This window comes from Geotrypetes seraphini, chromosome 8 (assembly GCF_902459505.1).
Source record: "Geotrypetes seraphini chromosome 8, aGeoSer1.1, whole genome shotgun sequence".
Taxonomy (NCBI): domain Eukaryota; kingdom Metazoa; phylum Chordata; class Amphibia; order Gymnophiona; family Dermophiidae; genus Geotrypetes; species Geotrypetes seraphini.
The window spans coordinates 168,052,616-168,065,176 of NC_047091.1; the positions used below are offsets into that span (position 1 = coordinate 168,052,616).

Here is a 12,561-nt window from a genome sequence, read left to right on the forward strand (position 1 = left end):
GCACTGATCCACAATGGGTGCCCACCTAAATTGGCTAATGAGTCGATTGCTGCCCATAATTGGGTAGTAATTGGCAGTAATTTGGATTTAAACACTATGATTGGGTTGTATTTTTGTAAGCCGCTTAGGTCTAGGTGGTGTCTGTGCTAGTTTGTAGTTTAATAAGATTTCAAATAACTTAAAAGCAATAAGCTTAAAAACAGTCTACAGAGGGTGTATACAGTAGTGCTGCATAGACTCAATTCACTGATTCACCTTGGTGAATTGATTAGAATCGATTCACTGTCTAAAAAAAAATTTGATTCGCCGATTCAGTGAGTCCTGATTCCTGACATACCTCTGGACCGCCTAAAGTAGCAGCAGCGGTGGCGGTGACTGGCTTGGCAGTCACAGTGCGGTGAAGAGGCTTCTCCTGGTCAAGTTTCAAGTTTATTAGTTACTTGATATATCGTCTATCCAGAATATCTAAACAGTTTATAATGCAGCTAATATATATATATATATGTATATGTATATATATATATATATATAATGCAGCTAATATATATATATATAATTTATATATATATATATATATATATATATATATATATAAAAATTAAAATCAGTTGTATATTTTAAAAAAAGGGGGGGAATAGCACAGACAAAATGAAACTGACATAACACAGGGGGAAAGTGGGGTAAGGGGTACATAACTACATCGAGATAAAAAAAATACAAAAGAGGGGAATCACGATAGGAATGGGAGAGCTCCTTTGGAAAGAGTTGTCATCCTTCCCTCTGCCACGTCACTGCAGAGGGAAGCCCTAATAGACAGGCCATGAGAAGCCTGTTCATCGCGCTGCTTCTGCCAATCAGGTCACCACCACTGCTACTGCTACTTTGGAGGCCCAAGGGGGTTGGTCGGGAGGTGCTGCACAGATCAATAGGAGGGATGGAAAGCTTCTGCACTGGGGGATGGGAGGGAGGAAAGCTGCTGCACATGGGAGAGAGGAAGAATTAGTGGAGATGGGATGGAGGAGAGGAAGGGAGATATGCTAGAGAGGTAGAAAGAAGTGAGCGGGAGATATCCTGTATATGGTGGAGGGGAAGGAGACATGTATGGAGAAGAGAAAGGGAGAAATGTTGGGACATAGGGTAGAGGGCAGGGATAGATAGTGCATGGGGAGAAAGAAATAGTGCACATGTTAATGGAAGGGAGGAAGGGAGAGATGCTGCATGGAGGGGAATAGAGAGATTTGATCCAGGGCCCAAGTCAGGGAGAGAGCGAGTGATGGTAGGCAGTGGGAAAGAAACAGAAATGTTAGATATGGCAATGGAAGAGAAAGTACGGAGATGGAAGATGGATGGTGAGCTTGGAGAAAGAAGAAAATGGCAAATGGGCAGGAGATCCTGTTGAGTGAGTTAACAGAAGAGCATGAGGCCAACATGATTTGAATAATAAAATGACCAGACAACAAAAGGTAGTAAAAATAATTTTATTTTCTGTTTTGTGATTACAATTTGTCAGATTTGAAATGTTTCCTGCCAGAGCTGGTGTTAGACAGCGAGTGTGAGCTAGGACCTAAGAGAGAGGAAAAGTCTTTTTTGTTTATTTTGTTTACACTACAGCGATGGCATGGGGCTGGAGAGGGCAAAGGGGGCTGAGATGGATGAAGAGGCTACAAAATAAACCTGCCAGGCCGTTTGGAAAAAATGCCCTATTGGGCGGGAAAAGTGAATCAAATCGAAAAATCAATTCAATAGGCCAAATTGAATCGAAAAAGTTTTCCCTGAATCGGGCAGCACTAGTATACAGTCACAAGTGACCCACAAGATAAAAACCAAATAATGTATAAAATACAAGTAACCCAACATGGGTCGTGTTTAAATATACTCCCCTCACACCTAAAAGTCACAAAAAATCCAAGTCATTGAGAAGCTACAAACAAACAGCACAACACACAAGCCTCTATTACTTGGATTATTGTGACTTTTATGGAGGTTTTTTTTTTCATATTTAAGATAGCCAAGGACCTTTATAAGACCCTTAAGGAAGACATTTTTATTTTGACGAAACACGGCCCATGTTGGGTCATTTGTGTTTTATACATTATTTGGTTTTTATCTTGTGAGTCACTTGTGATTGTAAACACCCTTTGTGGATGTTTTTAAGTGATTTGGATGCTTATTAAATTACATACTAACATGTCCGATTTTTCTGTTCAACAATCTTTTTGTTGTTTTGCTGCTTCATGTCCTTTGTGAAACCTTTTGGTGCTATTTGGATTTTGTCATTTTGTTGAATATTCTGTTGCATTCTTTATTCTTTTGTTATCTGTTTTGGCCCACTTAGTGGGAGTTGGAGGAATACAAGAACTAGAGAACATGACATAGAATATCGGAGATGTGCACCCAATTTGAGCACTGGGAATTACACTTGGTTTCAGTAGTGGTAGGTCCTGATACCCAAATTTGGATGTCGTATATAGAAAGGATGCAATTCAATTGAAATCTGTTTTTATTAACAAGAAAGAACCACAAACCAACAAATGCAAAATGGCAGACAAGACATATAAAAGTATACAAGAAAGGGACCCCCCCTCCCAAGAGGACTGGACTCTGATGTCCTCCTGGGTTACAAAGGCACCCCTTCCTCCAATCCCCCCCCCCAGAAGACCCCCCCTCCAAGCAAACCCTCCCCCCCTCTCCCCAAGTCCAAAAAAAAAGAAAGGGGAACCAAGGTCAAACAGGTGGAGTAGGATACAGCTGCAGTCTGTTCAAAATGTGACTACGACTCCTGGGATGCAAAATGTCCAAATAAGGAGACCAAGTACGGACAAAGTCTCTGCTCCTGCGGCTCCCAATTATAATATAGAATAATAGCCCCCATTTTTTTTTCGGCAATGATTTTTGAGTGCCATTTATTGAATCTAGATTCTAGAACATTGCATCCTTGCTGACAATGTTACATACTATTTACTGCATACAGTACATTGGGTAAGAAAAGGGGATGGAGATGAGACTTGCTTTACAGGTAGAAGATCCTTTATCCAAAATTTAAAAAAAAACACCCAAAAATCTCCAAAAACCCACATTTTTGGGGTAACATTGTTGCATTACTAATTTGTACAAAAAAAAAAAAGCTTCCTTTTAAGCATCAAAAGTGAAACCTGGCCCCAAAGTATCTTCCAAGATTATTGTAAATTTGATTGAACGCCTTTCAAATACTAAGGGCTCCTTTTACGAAGGTGCGCTTACGTTTTTAGCGCATGCACAAGATTAGCACACGCTATAGCCAAAAAACTACCGCCTGCTAAAAACGCTAGCGTACCTTTGTAAAAGGAGCCCTAAGCATTTACAACAGTAAAATAAGGGTAAGAACAAATTAAAAACATCAACGATAAAGAAACAAATTTTACTCAACTAGCACAAAACACAAAATAAACGTAATAAGAACGAGCAGGAGAGGGGGGAGAACTACAATAAATACAGGAAAGAGAACGTATATGGGAGAAAAACAAAAGGACTAAGGGGGTCAATGAGAAAAGAATAACGGGTTCATTAGTCAAAAGCATCAAAGACTTCACTCTATGATGATGATAGTTCAGGTTTTTTTTTCATCTTATCTCACACTGGTGTACCTCTGAGGTGTTCCTGGTAGCTGCAATGATTCATATTTATTGTCTTCTGCGGCCCCTCGCTTTCTTTCTGTCACATCCAGCCAGAAAGGAAAGAGGACGTGATGTCAGCAAGGCAGGAGGCGGCAGAAAGAAGCCCGCAATACTGCTGCAGGCAACGAATATGAATCGCTGTGGCCACTGGTGACAACACATACCAAAACCTGAAAAATTCTAAAATCTGAAATGTCTCTGGTTCCGAACATTTTGGATGAAGGATTGTGAACCTGTACTACCTTTTTATAGTTACAATCAAAGTGGTTTACATATTATATACTGGTTTTTATTTTGTACCTAGGGCAATGGAGGGTTAAGTGACTTGTCCAGAGTCACAAGGAGCTGCATTGGGAATCAAATAAAGCTCTCTTTGGCTGAGCTGCATATCTGGAACCAATTCTTAATTTAATTTTTGGAAATTAAATATATTTGGTCCCTGGACCAGTACAGTTATTAGGACTCTCACTGCCGCTGATGATAACTAATTAAAATCTTTGGTTGATCAGCTGACAGGAACATACTGGAATCCTTGCTGGGATCAGTAGAGCATCATTTTGGCCCTCAGGGGGTGAGTAAATTCCTATTCTGAATGTACTGAAAATTAAGAACGTTTTGCATTTCATAACACAGTGCTAGATTAAGCTGAAAATTATTTCAGAAATGCATTGACTTTTCATTTTTTTTTTCTTATTGATAGATAGGAATCATTTTATATAAAAAAGAATTAGAAATAATGTTAAAAAAATGATTTTGTTCAATATAAAATGAAAAGCTGGTCACCAATGACCAGTAAAAGTAACTTGGTGGATAGGAACATGGGATATCCAGCTTCCAGTTTAGAAAAACACAGAAGTCAATTTTCAGAATGGTAGCCACCAAATAAATACGGGCTCTTACAAAGCTGCGCTGCTAAGAAGCACACCTAAATGACAAGCCACCCATAGGAATACGAGGGTCATTTCATACTACGCACTATTTTTTTTAATTTACATGGTTTATTTTTTTTCAAGTATTTCTTTACAATCCTTCAATATAGTCTCCCTGCTTTGCAATGACCGAGTCCCAACATCGTGGAAGCTTCATTATTCCATTCAAGACACCGTTTTTGTTCAGTTGCCGAATGACTCGGGTAACGGCGGAAGGAAAGCTCTTCCAGAGATGCAAAACGATGTCTACGCATAGGTTGTTTCAATTTGAAAAAAGGTCAAAGTCTGGTGGACTCATGTCTGGACTATAGAGAGGATGAGGTAACACCTCCCAGCCATATTTGCGTAGTTTTTCAATGATGAGTGGAGAGTTCCATCATCCCCACAACCAAAAAAATTTCAACGAGCTCAATCGAAAGTCAAAACATGATGATTTTTGCTTATGATCATGAAGGCGTCATTATCACAGACAAAGATCATGTGGAAGAAGTGTCACAACAGTGTATTATCGTGAGTCTTTGCAGAAAATGCGCAGAAAAATGCACAAAACTCAACCTCAGTTGCTCTTGGCTGGGCCACTCATTCTTCGCGACAACGCTCGCCCGCACATAGGGAATGTCGTCATTGAAAAACTACGTGAATATGGCTGGGAGGTGTTACCTCATGCTCCCTACAGTCCAGACATGAGTCCACCAGACCTTGACCTTTTCCAAAGTTGAAACAACCTATGCATGGACATCGTTTTGCATCTCTGGAAGAGCTTTCTTCCGTTGGTACCTGAGCCATTCGGCAACTGAACAAAAATGGTGTCTTGGATGAAATAATAAAGCCTCCTGGACATTGGGACTTGGTCATTGCAAAGCAGGGAGACTATATTGAAGGATTGTAAAGAAATACTTGAAAAAAAATAAAACATGCAAATTAAAAAAATTAGTGTGTATTATTTATGGAATGACCCTCGTAGAACGGGTGGCTTGGCATTTATCACACGCTGCTTGGCAGCACAGCTTTGTTAATGAACCCGAAAGTTAATTATTATATGGATTTTTATTTATGTGGGAAACCAACAGCTAAATTTTTATGGATAAGACATCTGTTTAAGTGTGGCACCACTTAAATGTAAGTTATCAGTCCACTGAATACTGCCTCTTAAACAGATAACTAATAGAAATATTAGAATTAAATAATATTTTGGATAGTCCTTAAATGCCCCTCTCTATACCCCTTTTTAAAAAATTGATAACTTTTGTCCATGTAGTCATATAAGTAACTAGACATCTTTGTAAGGGAGGTGGATTAAAACATAAAAAAACACCTATGTAGTTGTCGCTGCTGACCACAATGTGAGCATTTCTGAATATTGTCCTGATAAATGAAGACCTTTAGACTCCAGGTTCCTTCTGCTGATTTCTCATGTTAGGTGGTAGTAGATGCATGGAATAGTCTCCCCTGATTGGTTTCAGGGCTTTAGGTTCTTCCCTCAGTATCCTGGATTTAGAGGGAGGTGCCTAAGGCCTGATTGACTTAGACAGCTAAAGCCCTTGGGAGGGACCTTAGGCATCTGAACCAATCGGGGCCTTTAGCTCCTCCCCGTGCATACAATGATGCACCGAGGAGGAGAAGGCCTGTCATTTATATGGGCCTTGCCAGAGAAGCAGGAGCCTGAGATCGGCTTTCAACATTTTTAAAAGGTATGGGGCAGGTTCGGGGGTGGGGGGCCTCTCCTGCCATTTATTTTGGGTTTAGAGTGGGATAGGGAGGCATCCAGTGGCAGGAGGGATTGGACATCCCTCCTGACATTAGTTTTGGGTTCGCGGTGGGGGACAGTGGTTGGGGTGGTGGCACATTTATGGAACAGATATTTTGTGCCATTGAAAAAAAAAGAAAAAACAAACAAACCCTGATGCATAATAGCCAAGCGATGTTAGTGCAGCAATCGCTTGGCTATTTTGCATGGGGTTTTAGCTAATTTGCATGGATCGGATAATGGGTGATTGAGGGGGAAAACACACAGTGGACCGTTTTGTGAGTCGATCAGTTATCGGCGATTGTCACTAAAGCTGTGAAAACAGGTTTAGCGACGATCACTGACTTTTGTGCATTCCCCAGTAGGTGTCTTGGTTCTGGTCCTGTTTGTAAAACAGGTGTCAATAATCTGAAACCAGATATTGTGGTTGGGTTCCTTTAAGGAAAGAAGATGGGAGAGTGCCTACGCTTTGGTTTTTCAATCTCATTGGCTTCCTGTGAGATAGACATTATTTTAAATTATTGCTATCTAAATTATTATTGTTTAACTTGATATTGCTAGGACTTGAGCACGAGTAGATGGCACCTAACAACAAGGGTATTAATAATTAATTCTAAGCCGCAGTATCTGAGGGAGCTTCTACGTCCTTATACTCCAAACCAGATTTGAGATCTGGTTTGTTAGTGACTCTGGGGTAGGGATGAACAGTCAGGTGAAATGGAGGAAGAGGATTTTTAGGATGGTTGGGCCTAAGCATTAGAATACATTTATTTTCCAGATTGTGTTTCAGAAAAGGTTTGAAAACATTTGCCCAGGTTTATGATTCTTAGTTTCTGTCCTTATTCTTCTACTTGCTTTGTACATCATCTTGAATGATTGTATCAAAAATTAGTATAATTAATAAACATATTTGCCTTGAGGTGGTGACACCATAGCATTGAGGTCCACGGATATTTTTCATTTTATGTCCTTACCTCTTTGTTTGTAGGACCACATGACACAGTTTGCAACAATGAACAACCCAACAGCTATCACTCCAGAGGAATATTTTAATAAAGACTTTGACCTGAAGAACAGGGACATCGGAAGACCAAAAGAATTGACGATTAGAACCCAGAAGTAGGAGCCTGTGAAGTCTTCCTTTCGTTTCCTGAGAAAGTTCTTATCGTTTGACTTGAAGCTGGTGGACTTGTTGCACGTGGGGTCCTCTAGCTTTCTGTTGGATGTCTATTAGTATTATTGTGTGGAAGGGAGAGATTTTGTTTATTACAAAAGAAGCTGGGCTCCTAAGTTTCTGCCCTATTTTCAGCCGAACTTAAGAGCCTAAGGTGGCAATTCTATAACTTGGTGCCTAAAAATACACAACTGTGTGTATAAGTTATAGGATAGTAGCTCTTACCTGTGTGATTGGAGGCCCTAATTGACATTTACACACCTAAGTGCTGGATGCAGTTCCATAACATATGGGCCAAAATTGTTTAGCCCTTAAGTGAGAGGGGGGCGTGAATGTGGGTGGAGTCTGGATGGCTCTCGGACATGTCTCTGAGATAGGCGTGTACTTTATAGAATACTATAGGGTATGCACACTTAGGTGGCAACATTTACGACTGCCATTGACTAGACATAGCGGTGCTTAACTTTAGGTGCGCCAGTGTTGACTTATGCTGGCATTCTTTAACAGAATCTTGGCCCCAAGATGCCGTTGTAGAATTGGCACTAAGGAGGAAATTCTATAACTAGTGCTTAAATTTAGGCATCGGTAGGCGCCCTGCCGATACCTAAGTAATTGAAAAATGCAGACAGAAACAGCAGTATTGAAGCGCCTACAGACGCCTAAATAAAAGGCGGCTGAAATGGCCACTGGACTCGCAGCTAGGTAGCCGCTTTAGGCCATGGAACGCCAAAGTAGGCCTGGCCAAAGCCGGAAGTGGCGTTAGGCGGGCTGAAGTGGCTACCCAGCCGCGAATCCCACCAAGATAGGCGGCTGAAATGTATGCCTGGAAAACCCTAGCTTTTAAGGCGGCCACCAACTTGGGCGCCGGTTACAGAATCCGACCCTAAGGCCTCGATTCTATATATGTCGCCTAAAAAAAGTGGCGCAGAGTAACGTGCTAAGCGCGATTCTAGAAAAGATAGGCACCCATTATTGCAGCGTCTCTCAAACTTTTCTCGAGCCGGAGCACATGGCTTGAGGCATCCAGAAGTGCGCGGATGTCGCCGTGATGACATCACGCGTATGCCCGACATCAACACGTCGCCGGCCGCACATGTGCAGAGGGCCTCCAGATCAGCCCTGAGACACCAGTAGGGGGTGCCAGCAGGGAAAAGGGCCGGAGTGAAGGAGAGGCACTGGTGCCAGCTGATTGCCTACAGCAGTGTTTCTCAACTACTTCTATGAAAAATGAATGGGAAAAATTTCATTACAATTAGTAAAGGGGATGGGATCTGGGGCAGAGCTTGGGTGGGTCTAGGGAGGTCTGTGGTTGGGGTACTCAGTTGATATTTGTTAGACTTAGGGGGTACTAAGACCAAAGTAATTAAAGCTGAAAAAGAACACCAGAAAATTCAAGAATGGGATAAAGACAAATCCTTTTCTCAAACTACTTCAACCGAAATTATGTTATGTTATGTTATGTTATTTATTTCTTATATACCGCTAAATCCGTTAAGTTCTAAGCGGTTTAAAGAGAAATATACATTAAATATACAATAAAGGATACAATAAAATAAGATAAATAAATAAAGAATGGGTACTTTGAAATTCCCTTACTGTCCCGAAGGCTCACAATCTAACTAAAGTACCAAGGACAAATAAATTAGCAAGTAGTAGATAGGAAAATAAAGATAGCGGAAATGAGATATAAAGCTTCTAACAAGAATACATAAAAACTCTCAATATCATACTGTTAAAAACAAAGCGTACATATCAAAGTAATAAAGTAATAGAAAGAAACTAATTAAATAGAATTATGACAGAGAAAGGAAACTAGAACTTTCAGGGATGCATGTACATAGATTATATTTAGTTGCAATGGCCAACCTCCTTAAGAGGTGTGTGAAAGAAAAAAAAAAAGTATATGGAGGGCCGGATTCTGTATAGGACACCCGGTCTCAGAAGCCAACGGGCGTCCTGTATAGAATCGGACCTTAGGCCACCTAAAATAAACCCAATTCTGTAAGTCTAACAAATATCAGCTGAGTACCCCAACCACAGACCTCCCTAGACCCACCCAAGCTCTGCCCCAGATCCCATCCCCTTTACTAATTGTAATGCAATTTTTTCCATTCATTTTTCATATACACACAACATACACAGTAGATATAAATTCTCAAAACTGACACATTTCAATCACTATATTGAAAATAAAATCATTTTATGTACCGGCGATCCTCTGCAGGCTGCTATAATTAGCTTTAAAGGTGAGACCGGGAGGCCAGGGGGGAAGCCGGAGGACGCTAGAGAGAAGGGGGAAACATGCAAGCTTTCGGCGAATCGGGCAGCGCTGGCATTCGCCTCTCTTCCTCAGTGTGCCACGACACACTTGGAATCTCAGGAGGCACGCTAGTGTGCCTCGGCGCACAGTTTGAGATACACTGCATTATAGAATCACCCTTAGCACCGCCTAACCGTGCTTGGGTAGCTCTAAGCCAGTGGTCTCAAAGTCCCTCCTTGAGGGCCGCAATCCAGTCAGGTTTTCAGGATTTCCCCAATGAATATGCATTGAAAGCAGTGCGTGCACATAAATCTCATGCATATTCATTGGGGAAATCCTGACTGGATTGCAGCCCTCACGGAGGGACTTTGAGATCCCTGCTCTAAGCATTCTAACATTTAGATGTACCTTATTTGTGCCAAGGTTTTCTTGGCCTAAATGCCTGCACCTAAGTTAGGCGCCCAGTAGCTCCTAACTCAAAAACAGGTGCCTAACTCAAAAACATGCCCACAGTCCACCCCCTAACCATGCCCACTTTTAACATATACACATTGCACTAAGCGCCTAAGTGTTCTAGAATCACGCTTACCAAGTTAGGTGCCCAAACTCCAATTAACTCCACAGTGCCAATTAAAAGGTGTTGAGCTCCGATTATCGGCGCCAATTTAGCCTATTAATTAAGACGGGCACCTACATCGACTAGGTGCGCCGATGTAGGTGCCTAACTTTAGGCGCACTTCATGGAATTTGGGGGGTAGGTGCATGGCATTGGGGTGCCTAAACCTTAGCACCAGTTTATAGCATCGCCCTTTATTGGCCAGATATTCAAAACAATTTAAATAGCCTGTGCAAGGCATTTAACTGGATCGTGCCGCTGAAAATGCCTGGTTACCGCCCAAACCAAAACTGGCTATTTTGTGGGCATTCCAGGAGCAGAGCCAGTACTTGGCCAGCTAACTGCCAATTTTCAGCACTTAACTGCGTAAAGCGGACCGCATTAAGGTCCTCTTTACGCATTAAGATAACTGCATAAAGAGGACCGCATTAAGGCCCTCTTTTATCACGCCCCATTAGGGATTTTTATTGCCGGCCGCAGCGGTAAAAGCTCCGATATTCATAGAATTCCTTTGAGTGCCAGAGCTTTTACCGCCACGGCCAGCGATTTAAAAAAACAAAAACAAACCCCTAACACAGTGTGATAGAATTGCATTTAGGCCCCCTTTTATCTTTGTGTTTTGCCATAGCTGGTTAAGTACTTAATATCACACTTAACCGTCTGTGTTTTCACTGGCTCCATATACCCAGAATTTTAATGCCATAGCCTAGGCATGGCCTGACATTGAATTTCCAGATATAATGATGGTGGCAGACAGGAAAATGCTGATCACCGTTGACTGACTATGAGACTGATTTTTGTTTGTTTGTTTTTAACTGAAAATTAATCATCTTAATTTAGGAGCTTAAAGTTGTAAATTTAGGCCTGCCATTCATTTGCCTCGATTTCTAAGTGCAATTTATGAGCCCAGCACCGGGAATCTGTGCTAAGCTACTAACTTTATCCCTGCCCTAAATCTCTGTTACTACTCACTTTTAATGCCCTTAAATTTACGAGTCTATTGAAATTTTGAATATTAAGGGCTCCTTTTACAAAGCCGTGGTAGAGATTTCTTTTTTTTTTTTTTGTAAATCTTTATTCCTTTTCATTTCTTACATCAAGTGAAAATACATATTAAAAGCCAATTTCTAAGTGGGCCAGCAGGGTCAATGCTGCGACTCTCATAAAAATTCTATGAGCGTTGGAGCATTTACCTGGTCGACTCATGGGAGAAACCTCTACCGCAGCTTTGTAAAAGCCTGCTTAAGGGCCTCTTCTACTAAACTGCGCTAGGAGCTGCGCTGAATGACCCAAGCTGCTCCCGATGCTCATAAGAAGTCATAAGCTCATAAGGCGGGGCCGTTCAGCGCAACTCCCCGTGCTAAACCCACTAGCGCGGTTTAGTAGAAGAGGGGGGTAAGTGATTTGACCTTTTCCATCCAACATTAATGCTCTATTCTTTAATCGTTTTTGTTTCTCAAAATATTCCAGATTCAAAGCAACATTATGGATGTGTGAAGATTTCCCGCTTTCCCTCGTGGAACGGGTCACTCCAGTTATTGACCTCATGGCCAGGACAAGCACTCATTTTGCCCATCTTCGAGATTTCATCACTCTACAGTTTCCTCCAGGCTTTCCAGTTAAAATCGGTACAGTTTACTAGTTGGTTATGCTTAGAGCTGTAGTGGCTTGTTGTTGTACTCCTGTTTGTGCCCATGCTGACCAAAGAAACGTGTGGAAATGCTTGCTTTCCATTGCTAAGCAGTGCCAAGTCATGAGAACAGAATCCAGAAGTTTGATTTAACCCTCACTAGAGGGGGATTCGGGAGGGAACCCGATCTTTTGGTAGGATAGCCCCTTCACACACTGAACCCAGAGATATAGCTAAGGTTCAGTGGTTAGCTGATAAAATTCAGTGTAAGAGGTGAGAGAGATTGTGTTATGTGCACAGTGCAGTAGAAAAATGTTTTAGTAAAGGAATATCCTGTAGTTTAAGATAGTGGCTACGTCACCTGAGAGAGATGAGAGGGAACTAAAAGCCACCCACTTTCTCAGTGCAGAGCCAAGCCTGTAACCCAAAGGGGCTGGACTTTGGGAGCCCAGAGCAGGCCATCCAGGAAAGTTTTGCTGAAGCAAAGATTGGCAAGAAGCCGTAGTGTTTGAATACACAGTGTCTGGAATTGTTTTCAGACTGTCGGTTTGT

General features: G+C 41.6%; 1 protein-coding gene across 2 annotated transcripts in view; it reads left to right on the plus strand.

Moving 5' to 3' along the window:
- The window catches only part of ANKRD13A (ankyrin repeat domain 13A), a 93,075-nt gene that overhangs the window by 60,531 nt on the left and 19,983 nt on the right, over positions 1-12,561 (plus strand). For both annotated transcript variants that reach the window (XM_033954903.1, XM_033954904.1), the window contains exons 9-11: positions 4,163-4,224; positions 7,318-7,448; positions 11,850-12,007. In XM_033954903.1, coding sequence (XP_033810794.1) covers positions 4,163-4,224; positions 7,318-7,448; positions 11,850-12,007 — 351 coding nt within the window. The remainder of the gene's footprint in view (positions 1-4,162; positions 4,225-7,317; positions 7,449-11,849; positions 12,008-12,561) is intronic.